The 14,959-nt window shown below is 43.7% G+C and overlaps 1 protein-coding gene across 1 annotated transcript in view; it reads right to left on the bottom strand.

Moving 5' to 3' along the window:
• Window positions 1-14,959, bottom strand: part of SNX7 (sorting nexin 7) — a 95,966-nt gene that overhangs the window by 47,650 nt on the left and 33,357 nt on the right. The window contains exons 2-6 of the mRNA XM_040406797.1: window positions 11,235-11,417; window positions 6,946-7,056; window positions 5,011-5,175; window positions 3,165-3,363; window positions 2,062-2,261 (exon numbers count right to left, since the gene is read on the bottom strand). Of these exons, the coding sequence (XP_040262731.1) occupies window positions 2,062-2,261; window positions 3,165-3,363; window positions 5,011-5,175; window positions 6,946-7,056; window positions 11,235-11,417 (858 nt within the window). The remainder of the gene's footprint in view (window positions 1-2,061; window positions 2,262-3,164; window positions 3,364-5,010; window positions 5,176-6,945; window positions 7,057-11,234; window positions 11,418-14,959) is intronic.

Here is a 14,959-nt window from a genome sequence, read left to right as displayed (position 1 = left end):
ACTCACAAATGGCACCCTTCCAAACTTCCATGTACATCTTAGCTATAATAGCCTGCCTACATAGTGCGCCCTACGCTGATGAGTGGTAGGAGAAGTCAGTTGAAGTGCCTTTGGTTGCTGTCCCACTGCAGTGCATGCAGATCAGCACAATAAGACCCTCAATGCCCCCCCAGCAAGGATTCCATGTTCAAAGTCACTAACACATTTCATCCCTCTTTTGGTGTCCAGTAAGAACTTAAAGGGGTTCTGCAGTTTGTTTAAACTGATGATCTATCCTCTGGATACACTTGTTATCTCTGGTAGTCTTGTAGAGTAGAATGAGCCGCAAATACGCATGCTGTTCCATTCAGTCCGACCCCCACCGATCAGACATTTATCCCATAATCCCTTTATTACAAATATCTAGTTTGCTTATGATGTGGCTGCAACTTACTGCAAAAAAAATAAAAAATAAATTTAAAGGGGTTCTCCATTCAAGTGAACGGTGAAGCTTAGCCGCGCCCAGGCCAGTTGATACTAGTCGTGACATCACTGGGCCAGCGGTAAACAGCGAGTAGGCTGCGGCGCTGCTGGAGCGCCGCTGCCTACTCAAACAGCTGACCGGCGGGGGTCTCGGGTGTCGGAAGCTTAGCCCCGCCCAGGCCAGTTGATACAAGTCGTGATGTCACTGGGCCAGCGGTAAACAGTGAGAAGGCTGCGGTGCTGCTGCAGCGCCGCTGCCTTCTCAAACAGCTGATCAGCCGGGGTCCCAGGTGTCGGAACCCCACCGATCAGATGCCGATGATCTATCCAGAGGATAGATCATCAGTTTAAAAAAAAACTGCAGAACCCCTTTAAATTATTATTTTTATAGTAAGTTGCAGCCACATCATAAGCAAACTAGATATTTGTATTAAAGGGATTATGGGATAAATGTCTGATCGGTGGGGGTCGGACTGATGGGGTCTCTGCCGATCATGACAACACGAGTCTCCGGGCTTGAATGGAACAGCATGCGTATTTGCGGCTCATTCTACTCTACAAGACTGCCAGAGATAACAAGTGTTCACACTCTGCTACCTACAGCAAAGAGTTGAATGGAGCAGCCGACATGTGGTCTGACATCTACTAGTTAAACAGTTATCCTCTATCCTGTGGAGGGAAAACGTTAGTTATCGTGGAACAAACCCTTTAAACGCGTAACAGAAAAAAGTGGCAATCTCAACTAAATTCTAACTTTTACTGGTGAATTTATATAAAAATTGATGTTCTCATCACTTTTTTTATGATCAACTTCATGGTTATAGTGTAAAAAATACACAGACTGAAAGACAAAAGGGGTCATTTATTAAGACCGGTGTTTTAGACGCTGGTCTTAATAAGTCCCTGCGCTGGCGGTGGATCCGCTGAAGTTATATAGAGGCGCCGGCCTCATATCCAGCGCCGGTCTAAATGTAAGACAGCTTTCTAGCTGGCTTACATTTAGAACATTCTGTACACCTAAAACAGGCGTAGAAAATGATGAATCAGACGGGCCTGCCCGCTGGTCCCCTTCCTCTACCCACTATTTTAGACCTGGCGTGAGTGGGGAAAAGTCGCAGACTGCCACGCAAATGACCTTTGGGCCACAATCTGCGGCAGAAGTAGGCATGTTTCTGATCATAAATGACCCCAAAATGTTTTTTTTTTTTTTTTTTTAAATATACCCATTCAGTGACCATCCTGTGTCTACGAGGGGCCACTGATCTGTATAAATGGCTAGGGTACCACAAATCGCAGCCTGATCTTTATAGCAAAAAGTCAATATGACAATTATAATAACTACTAAAAAAAAAAGTCTAAAATTGTAGGCTGATGATACATGGGGCATTCTTCATGTACCACTACTTCAGATATTATAATTCATACTGACAGGTTCACTTTAACAGTCATACAATAGCTAGAAGCATTGAAATATTTATCAGGAAAGGAACGCTACTAAAACCTCCAAGTCACAAGCTTAATCTGCTAATCATGTTACCGCCATTGATTCAGTGCAATCCCTTGTGTAACATAAACCGTCCAAAGCAAAGCAGTACTTACAGAAAGGGTTTCACTGTATAGAACATATTCATGAATAATTGGAATCAGATCGTTGGAGAGCTTAGAATTCAAGACTTCGGTGACCTTGGAGCACTTGTCTATGGAGCCCGCCATCCCTCTCAGAGGGTCTACCAGGTCCTCTTCAGAAGCCGACCATAAAGTGTAGATAGGGCCATATTCTTTCATCTCCTCATAATAATCTATGGAGTCAAAGATGACATTTAGAATAATAGTAGAACATAAAATGGTCAATATGTTCCATTGTTAAATGGTCTACAAAGTAGCAATTGAATAGGTGGAGATCAAACAGATGGAAAGCGCTCTGATCGCCAGAATGGGGCAATCTTACTGCCCCCTTTCTTCAGGAGAGACCCCAGCTAGCAAACTGGCGAATGGAGCACAGTTTCCTTTAGTACTATAGAAACTGAATGGAGCACGAGGGTACATGCCCGATGGCTGCGTCATTCAAACTTCCATGGTCTTGCAGTTGAGAGGTATGGAGCACAGGGTTCCCTGCTCTAGGAATCAGTGGTGGTCCCAGCAGTTGGACTCCATGAGAGTTGATTTACAATCTGCTTAGTCTACAGTTTGAGGCAGGGGCGGACTGGCCATAAATACCTACAGGGAAAGTTCCCAGTAGGCCGAAGCCCTCCTCATGGCCACTAGCCATGGTTAGTAATGATCTGACGCACCCCTCCTGACCGCTGAATTGCCACCCTGAGGCAACTGGTATAGGAGAACAGAACATGGCAGCTGGCGCCGACAACCACATTGGGGCAGTTTTTGGGGAGCCATTTTGTGCTGCTGGGGCAGTATTTTGTGATGCACTGTGGTATTTGCCTCTGCTGGGGTGGTATAATGTACTGCAATACGGTATTGCTGGCCTTTCGTATTTGTGCTGACCCTGCCTTCTGTCAATTTGGGCCAAACTACAAAATAGGGCCCCTTTCTTTATTTTTTTCAGGGCCACTTTAATTTCCCATTCCGCCCCTGGTTAGCCCAGCAGTAGGACCCCACCAACCAAATACCTATCCCCTCTCCTGTGGGTGGGGCATAACGTCAAATTACCGGAATACCTCTCTAAGTAATAAAATAGCAAATACCTTTTTCTTCTTTAATAATTCTTTGTGATACTTTGTCTAATACAGATATTTTCTGCCCAAAAGCTTCCATATATTCTCCCAATTCCATAAACTCATCAGGGCGATTTTTAACTCCCCTTACAGAAGACGCTACAGCTTTGATTGTCTGCCCCATTCTGCTGAACAATCCAGGACCTTGTTTTTTGTGAGATGTCAGCTCCTGGAAGTGAAGGGAAAAAAAGTCATCATTCAGGAATATAAAAAGGTGGTCATACACCTTCAATAGTTGTCAGCTGAAGGCTCAATCTCCTGCCCCCCCATACACATGCATGCTTGGCAGAGAATGCATGTGTTCCGAATGAACGGACAGCATTGGTGACGATTTATCTCCACTGAGAACAAAAGGATCGGGCATATAAAATTCAAAATGCCCGATACTCATTTCCCCTGACATCAACGGATGGGAGAGCTTTAGGATACCCTCATACATATCGCACAGTAGGCTTGCCCTGCCGAAATCGTCAGATTTGGCCAACATTAAAGGGGTTGCCTCTTGTCAGTAAATGGCATTTATCATGGAGGCAAATTTAATACAAGGCACTTACTACTGTATGTCACTACTATGGAGGTCCAACGTCCCTCTTTCTTACTCACGAGCACGAGGAGTTAGTATGGAGCAGCAGACGAACATGCACCCTACATCTCTATGGGAACTCAACTCCCAGTTTTCTGCACCCGTTTACCAGGACCCTAAGGAGTCCCGGGTTTTGAAGGGGTGAGTTCTGCTAATACAGAAGTCTAGGTATACAAGAGGGGAAGGGGGGGTAATGATGTTTTCTAAGGTGCGTCATCAAGCAGCATTTGGATTCAGACGTCTGGTGGGTTCGCTACCATCAAGGAACTTCAGATGCAACTCTTGGGCTACTCTTCATCCAAGGCTACTTTCAAACTAGCGTCCCTATGACTGATCTCAATACCGGAAAATGGGGACAAAACGTAACCCATCAGAACGGTGTGCTCCAAAATGCATTCCGTTCTGTTTGGTTGCGTTCTCATACCGAAGAGCAAACCGCAACAAGCTGCAGTTTTCTTTCCGTCCTGGGATGCGGAGCAAGACGGATCCGTCATGACCCACAATGCAAGTCAATGGGGACGTTTCTCTGACACAATAGAAAACTGATCTGTCCTCCATTGACTTTCAATGGAGTTCATGACGGATCCGTCTTGGCGATTTAAAAGATAATACAACCGGATCCGTTCATAACGGATGCAGACGGTTGTATTATCAGTAACGGAAGTGTTTTTTGCTGAACCCTGCCGGATCCAGTAAAAACGCTAGTGTGAAAGTAGCCTTAGGGTTGAAGCTAATCCATATTTAATCATCACTTGAGCATATTTGCATATTATCCAGAATAAAGTAACTTTTTCCCCCCATTGCTTTTGGTGTTGCAGTCCTCATTTCTCGTTAGCCTTTTGAGCTCGCCTTGAAACAAAGTCACACGGCCTACGTACACATATCAGCTATACAATATACAAGGGTTAGGGCCCATTCACACGTCCGCAATTCTGTTGTGTGAATGGACCCTTATTCTAAGACAATCCCTTTAAATCCACCATCAATAGGACTTGATTGCCAACACGGTCACAAAGTCTCAGCTTCTAGTTTTGTGGAAGGGCATTAAATGAAAAGTCACATTCTTTTCATAAAAAAATAAAAATTAAAATAGGATTTCAGTTTCCTTGAAAGAAGTGTTTAAAGATTAAAATTCATACGGGGAAACCGCTTGTGCAGAAATAAAACATATCCCATTAAAAGGAGTAATGATGAAGACTAAAAAAGTTTTTAAAACTATTACAGAACTCTTACCCAGGCTTGAGCGGTGAGGAAAATCTTGAAGTCTTCATTAAAGGTTAATGTGGGATGATCAGCTATTCTGTTCAAAAATTTATGCAGCGCCTTTCTCCGAGTCTCGATGAAATCGTCATTGAACCTTTCCACCATTCCTTTGACTATGAATTTCTCTGGTAAAGGCTTGGGAAGAGAAACATAAGCAGCGAGACCTTATCAACACACAAGCCATTTACTAATGATCAAGGTCTTACTTTTCAGACTATACAGCAGCAATGTCTTAGAGATGCCGCAATGTCGCCCAAGGAATATCATTATATTTCCGCGTGCCAATATCCTCAGGCAAAACTTCTGAAAACCAGAGCTTGAAATAATCATGAACGAGGCCGGCCAAATGCTGCCTGCTTTCAAACCACATCATTTTGTATTGGAAGTTGACATTGTTTTAAAGGGGAATACACAGATTACCACCCTAATAAAACAAAGCCTTTAATCAATGTATAGTAAAAAGTAACCCACAACCCTTCTTTTCTGGGCCATCCAAGGGCGTATAGGAGGTTCCTGAACACGGGATCGCCCCTATCGGGGCGGGTGTTCTGTTTTGTAGGGTCAATATCAGGGATGGTTCTCCCATCATATTACCCACACCTGTACCTGCGGAACAGCCTCTCCTATTTACGTGGAGAAGATGAAATCCTTTTTTTTTTTTTTTTGGTTTATTATTTCTTGTGTAGGTCTATAATTGAGGGTTACTTTTTACTATACATTGATTAAAGGCTAGGTTTTATTAGGGTGGTAATCTGTGAATTCTCCTTTTGATATATACTGTCCCTATTACACATATACCTACTGGCGGGTGACTGTCAGAACTGTGATTTCATTGTTTTAAAGGGAGAAGAATTTGAATATTGTACATAACCTGGGGTTGTGCCACCATTAAGTGCCATTTTAATATAATGTCGCATCAAAAATGATTCACTTTTGTATGTTCCAGCCCTAGATGTGAAATATTCTCTTTACTTCATTATAATGGCGCCCCCTGCTGTTTAATATGTATAGTAAGGTGTAAGTCCACCTACCAAGCTGGTTGCACGTTACAGATGCTGTGACAGTTACAGGGAAAAAAGGGCACACCCCCTGAACTGTGACAGACAGAGCTGAAGCAGAAGGACATGACCCCTGAGAAAGGGCCCCCCCCTTGAACTGTGACAGAGCTGAAGCAGAAGGACATGACCCCGAGAAAGGGCACACCCCCGAACGGTGACAGACAGAGCTGAAGCAGAAGGCCCTTGAACTGTGACAGACAGAGCTGAAGCAGAAGGACATGACCCCGAGAAAGGGCACACCCCCGAACGGTGACAGACAGAGCTGAAGCAGAAGGACATGACCCCGAGAAAGGGCACACCCCCGAACGGTGACAGACAGAGCTGAAGCAGAAGGACATGACCCCTGAGAAAGCCCCCCCCTGAACTGTGACAGCGCTGAAGCAGAAGGACATGACCCCTGAGAAAGGGCACACCCCCTGAACTGTGACAGAGCTGAACCATGTTATAATGGAAAGCATTAACAGAATACATAACGCTGATGTGAACCCACCCTCACATCTCCTAGCAACCATCAGTGAAAAATGCATTGCACCCGGATTATATCTGGATGCAATTTGTTTTTCACTAAAGCCCCGTTCACTTCTATGGGGCCAGGTCTTAAAAAGCAGAATATAGAACATGCTGTGATTCTCACGCAACGCAGAACTGATGCGTGAAAAAAAAAAAAATCACTCGTGTGAAAAGGGCCATAAGGATTTTTTCAATTTGTCTTTCTTACGAAGAAAAGTAATTCCAAGTTGTATTACAGACCTATTCTTTACTGGACGCATTGATTATGGGGAGGCTCTCCCCTACACTATACCAGGGTCTCAGTGTGCCACCATACCGTCAACCGCACAGAACTTACCGGAATTATTAAAGTTGGATGGGCCTCTTCAAGTCTGCTTTTTAGCCACAAGAAATCCTGATAACGTCTCCTAACTTCGAATTCACTAGAGTCAAACTCACTGCGAGTTGTCTGGAAATAGAACAATTAATACTTAATAAATCGATCACTGCAGCAAACAATATAGATCAAGGAGTAAAACTCAGGAGCGTGCTGTCGAGTCATGGCGTTCATACTGCGGCTGTGCATCTGCAGGGATCTACAGTGAGCAGGTTTTTCTTATTATACCGTACAGTAGGTCCAACTTTGCATATACCTTCTACAACTATTTCTGCAGAGCCGACCCGGGGGAGGTGTGTTAAGGGTCAAAGAAAATCTAGTTTTGACTCATTAATGCTGCAAAGGAGCTAGATTGTTATTGAGGGAAAAATACAATGATGTATTAATAAAAATAATAAAATACCTCAGAGGATTTCACCTGTAATAATCCATCCTTGTAATGGAGCACAACACTGCGTTTTGTAAATTCATCCTGAATTATAAGTCTTCTTACATACAGTACAGACTAAAAGTTTGGACACACCTTCTCATTCAAAGAGTTTTCTTTATTTTCATGACTATGAAAATTGTAGATTCACACTGAAGGCATCAAAACTATGAATTAACACATGTGGAATTATATACATAACAAACAAGTGTGAAACAACTGAAAATATGTCATATTCTAGGTTCTTCAAAGTAGCCACCTTTTGCTTTGATTACTGCTTTGCACACTCTTGGCATGTGGTAGTCCCCTGAAATGGTTTTCACTTCACAGGTGTCCCCTGTCAGGTTTAATAAGTGGGATTTTTTGCCTTATAAATGGGGTTGGGACCATCAGTGGCGTTGAGGAGAAGTCAGGTGGATACACAGCTGATAGTCCTACTGAATAGACTGTTAGAATTTGTATTATGGCAAGAAAAAAGCAGCTAAGTAAAGAAAAATGAGTGGCCATCATTACTTTAAAAAATTAAGGTCAGTCAGTCAGCCGAAAAATTGGGAAAACTTTGAAAGTAAGGGCTATTTGACCATGAAGGAGAGTGATTGGGTGCTGCGCCAGATGACCTGGCCTCCACAGTCACCGGACCTGAACCCAATCGAGATGGCTTGGGGTGAGCTGGACCGCAGAGTGAAGGCAAAAGGGCCAACAAGTGCTAAGCATCTCTGGGAACTCCTTCAAGACTGTTGGAAGACCATTTCAGGGGACTACCTCTTGAAGCTCATCAAGAGAATGCCAAGAGTGTGCAAAGCAGTAATCAAAGCAAAAGGTGGCTACTTTGAAGAACCTAGAATATGACATATTTTCAGTTGTTTCACACTTGTTTGTTATGTATATAATTCCACATGTGTTAATTCATAGTTTTGATGCCTTCATAGTCATGAAAATAAAGAAAACTCTTTGAATGAGAAGGTGTGTCCAAACTTTTGGTCTGTACTGTACCTAGCTGCCCATGAAAAGTCCTACCACTCCCTGCAGGTGGCCTAAAAGAACTGTACAATTGTTGGTATTACATGGACATATTTCAGGTCAGTGGTCTCCTTTCATCTCTCTACTGACATATCTATTTTAAAGGGGTTTTCCAAGTGTTTTTCACTGAGGTCACCAGCATCTGATCTGTGGGGGTCCGATCAGATACTGATGACCTCAGTGTCTGATCATGGCACGGACTTCTCCAGCTTTTCATAGGCCGTGTGACATCACTTCTATCTGTCATGTGGCCTAGGTGCAGCTCAGCCACTTAGAAGTAAATGGGGCTGAGCCGGATACCAAGCACAGGCGCTATACAATGTACGGCTCTGTGCTCAGTGATATGGCCATAGCACTACTGTGAGCGCTGGTGCCTTCTCAAACAGCCCCAGTTGTCGGACCCCCACCCAGGGGACAGGTCATCAGTAAAAATTAAAAAAAAAACTTGGAAAGCCCCTATAGGGTCCATTCACACGTCCGTAGTGTATTGCGGACAAGAATAGCACATGTTCTATTTATTTTGTGGAGCCGCGGCCCGGAGGTTCATAGTGTTCTCTCCGCTTCTCTTCCGGCCCCATAGAGAATGAATGGGTCCGCACCCGTTCCCGATATTGTGGAGCGGATGCGGACATGTGAATGGACCCTTAAGGAGATGCTTTCATTCCCTATGAAATCATTCTGGGGCAAACAAATTGATCTATAAGAGTTCTGGAGCAGAGAGGGGCTTTCCCTGCCGCTTGATTGACAGGGCCGGACAGCTGCGGCTCTGCTGCTATCGGATCAGCAATTGTGCATGCACCGCTACCAGGCCATTGCCATCTTTACTTCAAGCTCAGTTGCACACGGCACACAGCAGAATAAAAGTTGCTTTCCTGCGATCTTGCCCGCGGGACAAATCAGAAAAGGACATTGTTAGAAACCGGTTTAGGGGGCATTTTGGCAGTAACAAGTTCCCTTTAAAGAGGTATTCCAGGATTTCAATATTGATGGCCTACCCTCAGGGTACGCTATCAATACCTGTTCGGCAGAAGTCAGGCATCCCACACCCCCTTCTCTACTGATCAGCCACAGTGCTGGAAGTCAGCACCAGAACTCACAGCTCTGTCCACCGTGTAGTGGACAGCGCTGGTTACTGACCTACCGCTACTGTTGAAGTGAATGGGAGCAGATCAGCAGTAACCAGCTCCGTCCATTAAACAATGCACCCTAATAGCTCGGGATCAAACATAGGTTTTAAAATTCTGGAACACGACTATAAAGGGGTTCTTCAGGAATAAAAAAATAATAATTATGAATTACTTAAATATTACTTTATTATAAATATATTTACAAATATCTTTCATTAAAGAATGGCTTCTTTTGTCTGGGGAGCAATCATTAAGAGAAATAAAATGGCTGCCGTCCTATCAGTACACACAGAATCTGTCCTAATCACACAGGAGGACAAGTTAGTTCACAACACTGAGATAAAGAGCTGCCTCATCCTCCTCTCTGCTCTGCTTGTCAGGGATAATGATTCTGAATACAGGTGAATCTCTGTGAGAATGGAGATGATGAAGAGACATGAGAGGGGGGTGAGGAGTGGCTAATGAGCCGCAGCACTTGTAGTCTCCATTACCACAGCCTGTCCTGTCCGTCCTCTCTGTACTTCATGTCTCCTCATGAACTAAATTCCCCAGAGATTCAGCTGAAGATCTTATCTGTATTCAGGATCATAATCCCTGACAAGCAGAGCAGAGAGGAGGATGAGGCAGCTCTTTACCTCAGTGTTGTGAAGTAACTTGTCCTCATGTGTGATCAGGACAGATTTTGTGTGAACTAATGGGACAGCGGCCATTTTGTTTCCCCTGATGATTGCTCCCCCAACAAAACGAGCCATTATAAATAATGAAAGGTATTTGAGAATATACTTAGAATAAAGTAATATTGAAGTATTCTCATTTTCTTAATTCCCGGAAAACCCCTTTAAGAAAAAGACACAAAAGGTATTTACTAAAATAGACGTATCAGAAGAGGTGATATTTCCTCTGTAAATAACGTGATAAAGTAAGGGAAGAAGAGTAGAGGAAATGTTATATTCTTGTTTGGTTGCCCATGTGAAATTGTTCATTAATGATTTTCATTAGTTTTAAGTCTTCCACCACGGCATGAAGAACCCAATAATAACCAAAATGCTATGGAAACTTTCGGAGAATTTTTTTATGGTTGCATTTTACTCATTTTGGGCTAAAAATCATTATTCAATATGTCTTTATTGAAAATACTCAGCTTTTTCTGAGATACAAGAGTTAAAATCAGTCAGTTTTTGCAAGCCGTTACTTCCAGTCATCTGAAGGCTCATATGTAGATCTTATCTCAGACCTCCTGACCTCATTAACACTGATCATAGCTCAATTCTTATCAAACTGAAAAGAATATATGTCTAAAGTAAGTGTTTATAAGGTCAGGAGATCAGAGATGAGAGCTACACATGAGCAGTCAGATGACTGGATTCAAAGAAAACGCTAAGTGACAGCATGTAAGCACATTGATATTTAACTCTTGCATCTCAGAAACATTTTTAAATAAAGACCAATTACAAAAAAAATTTGTAGAGCAAAATAAGTAAAATGCAATCATAAAAAATGCCCACAGCCTTTAAGTCGAGCAACAACAAAACATTTTGATAATCCATACAAACACATGGTATATAATGCAAGGTGCGTATTGCTATTATCCTAGGAATAAGAATACACGAAAGTGATTTTAGATTCCTTTTATATTTTCCACAAGCAACCAAGAAATTCTAGAAGTTAATACAGACCTTCGTAGCAATCCTGTAGGTAATAAAAGTTTCAATGGCAGTAATATGACTTTCAGGCTCATCGACTGTAATGAAGAGGTCCTTGACTTCAGGTTCATCCTCAAACTTAACCTGGTTTATCATGGATGATGGAGAGGCCAGCATCAGTGGACTGAATGAACTGCCATCAAGGAGATTAGCGTCCTATAATAAATAGATAAAGCGCCATCACAATGGATACATCACCGGTAAGGCCTGCTAACAATATAGATGCCGATAGCGCAGGCATGCTCAACCTGCAGCCCTCCAGCTGTTGCAAAACCAACTCCCATCATTCTCTGACAACCTACAGCTATCATCCTACAGAAGGGCATCGTGGGAGTTGTAGTTTTACAACAGCTGGAGGGCCGCAGGCTGAGCATCCCTGCGATAGCGGATAAGAAACAAAGAACAAACGAATTGTGACCGTAAACATGGTCAGGGCAGTCAATGGTGGATTGTGCCTGTACCTTAGGTTCGTTTGCATCAGAACTAGAGATGAGCAAATTTCCAGTTATGAATTTCGTTCACGCTTCGTTAACTGGTAAAAGGTGAATTGGGTTATGGAGTCCGTTACCACGGACCATAACGCAATTCTATGACAGAACGCATAATAGAATGCCTTTAGAGGCGTTCCGTCATAATAGAAGTCTATGGGCTGCATAACGGATCCGTCCCGTTTCATCAAGAGGGGGCTACACATACATAATATAAAAATAAAATTACAATAAACAAGAAACTTAACAGACTAAGGAGGAGAGGACCGTGCCCGCAATAGAGCTTACAATCTACATATGGTGACAACTGACCATTACCATTCCCCTTGTCAAATGGGCATGTCCCTACACACACTGTCCAACTGGTGCTGTCAGGGTTAGACTCTGTAGGGACATGCCCCTTAAACAAGGGGAATGCCAACACCCAGGCGTTGATTTTTCATAAATATATAGGAGGAATAACAGAGGAACAGCACAATGCAGAGCACTTAGAGAAGATGTGCCAGCATTTTTCTTATAGGAAACACAAGTGTTTACCGAAACATAGAAGTCCGTAATGGTGACGGGTCCTCAGTAAATAGGTCATCAATGTCAGTCTGGTGGAGACAACACTGTCAGCACCTCTGCTGATTAGCTGTTTGTAGAGGTCACGGTGCTTGGACAAGCCCCACGGCCTCTTCATACTATAACAAGCACAGCGCTCTACACTGTATAACAGTTTTCCATCACATTATACACTGCTCGTTTCCAGGGGTTATGAGATAGATACGAGATAGCCGGGATGGGAGTTGCTGCACATGCATGCTCCCGCAGTCTCAGCCACCAGAGAGACTGGCGCTTTTTCCTATAGAATGCAAGCATGGCCACCACTGGATTGCAGGGTGGTCATAACCCCTGGATACGAGCAGTGCATAATGTGATGGAGAAATGAATCCAGCCGGCAAAGGAGGCAATATGGACAATCACAATACATTAGGAAGTGCCTTGTATTAACTCTCTGCACAATGAATGCCATTTGCTGAAATGAGACAACCGTTTTAAGGCTCACTTGAATGGGGATGAGTAAGAATACCAGACACAGCCCCTGGACAAGAATGGTACGGTTTGTGGAGAATAAACGGAAAAATACTATCTGGACATCCCCGTTAAGGTGCTTTTGCATATCGATGCAAGGCAATGAACTTTAAATGCCTGATCACGAGCGGAGGTTATAGCTGCAGTAATCATCTACTCTGCAGATAGTAACAATTGCTTTGTCCCTAGACTCATTGTTTCTGGGCATCACATTGTACCGTACAAACTGTGGTCTGCCGCCCAGAAACAATTATTGTGTATGGGGATGAGCAATCACTACTCCATGCAGAGTAGATGACTGCTGCAGCTATCACCTCCGCTCATGATCAGGAAATTAAAGGTGATTGCCTTGCATCGGCCAGTCAAGAGCACCTTAACGAGGGCTTCCAGTAGTGATGATTTTGGAGTCTACATTAAAGGGGTTCTACAGTTTGTTTTAACTGATGATCTATCCTCTGGATAGATCATCAGCATCTGATCGGCGGCGGTTCGACACCCGGGACCCTCACCGATTAGCTGTTTGAGAAGGCAGCGGCGCTCCAGTAGCGCCGCGGCCTTCTCACTGTTTACTGCTGGCCCAGTGACGTCACGACTTGTATCAACTGGCATGGGCGGGGCTAAGCTCCATTCAAGTGAACAGAGCTTAGCCGCGCCCAGGCCAGTGCTACTAGTCGTGACGTCACTGGGCCGGCGGTAAACAGTGAGAAGGCCGCGGTGCTGCTGGAGCGCCGCTGCCTTCTCAAACAGCTAATCGGTGAGGGTCCCGGGTGTCGGACCGCCGCCGATCAGATGCTGATGGTTAAAAAAAACTGCAGAACCCCTTTAACTATGCTTTCAACTGATGTGCTTTCTTGTTCATAGAGCGATTAGTAGCACCTCTGCATAGGGCAATCAGGAACGTCCGTAGGAAACCCAGCCCTATAATCTGCTCATGAAAAAGGGCCACTAAACTCTACAGCATTTTCTATTTCTCTGCATTACCATTCATTCGTCAGATTTTTGGAATATTTGACGAGTCAGCGAGTCAGAGTGTGATGGTTTGCGATTTCAATCTAAAAACAGATTAAATCAGCTTGTTCCACGCCAAAACCCATTTCTGCCTCTTTAGAGATAAAGTTATAGGGAGGAAATACTTACAAGATACTGAGGATGGAAGTAACATAAAAGAAATAGCAAATATAGTAACAAGAAAAAGAAAAATGACGAACAGTGACGTCACTGCACTCACTTTCTGCAGACTTTGAATCCAGAGGTTGCACTACATTTTTTCCCGGAAGAGTAAAAAAATACTCCTTGTACCATTTTTTGAGGAGTATTTTTAGCCGAGGAGGAGGACGAAATTTGCTGTTCTATAATACATAGGCCTTAATAATGTTAAGATGTCGCTATTTCTGCAAGGAAACCATTATCAGTCTTCTCTATAATGTCTTCCATGCAGAAATAACAAATTTTGACCATTTTAAATGCATCTCTCAGAAGACTGAGCACAATATGTCCATATTTTGTGGATCCGTGATTAGCAGACCTCAAAATGGATACAGTCGTGTACATGAGACCTAAGGGGGGCAAAATGGCTGAGCCTATATCTGGGACAATCTATTGCCTATTTGCCAACCCCACCTTGGTTTTTCTGGAGTCTCCCTAAAAATGTAAGCCCTCTTAGATGCCAGAAGGATTGTACCAATCACAAATTGTGCCGTCTGATTACGATAAATTCATTTAATGTGCTCGCCAATCATAAAAGTCGTCCATGTGATGACAAGCTACTAGTCCAATAGTCACATTCACTTTATAAAGTTCTGGACGGTCGGGCTGCGGGTCACTTTCTCCATGTGCTCGCAGTGTCCTCTCCAGTAAAGAACGTGCGCCCAAACTCAGTCCACCCCAACACATCACCATCAGAGTCCCCCCAATCTCCATGTCAACATGCGCTGTGCCCGACTGGCCTAGCACGGACCCGATCATTTTATTCATCCGACCTGGGCAAGCGTGCTCAGGCATATAGGGAAGAGTCTGTTAGTATCTGGTTACTATGGAGTTTGGGCGCACGGTCTTCACTGGAGAGGACGCCATGAGCACATGGAGGAAGTGACCCGCAGCCCAAGATCGCTTACCCCTCCAGGCGCCACCTGGTGA

Source organism: Bufo bufo, chromosome 9 (assembly GCF_905171765.1).
Source record: "Bufo bufo chromosome 9, aBufBuf1.1, whole genome shotgun sequence".
In the NCBI taxonomy this organism is placed as follows: Eukaryota; Metazoa; Chordata; class Amphibia; order Anura; family Bufonidae; genus Bufo; species Bufo bufo.
This window is presented reverse-complemented; position numbering and strand designations above follow the sequence as displayed.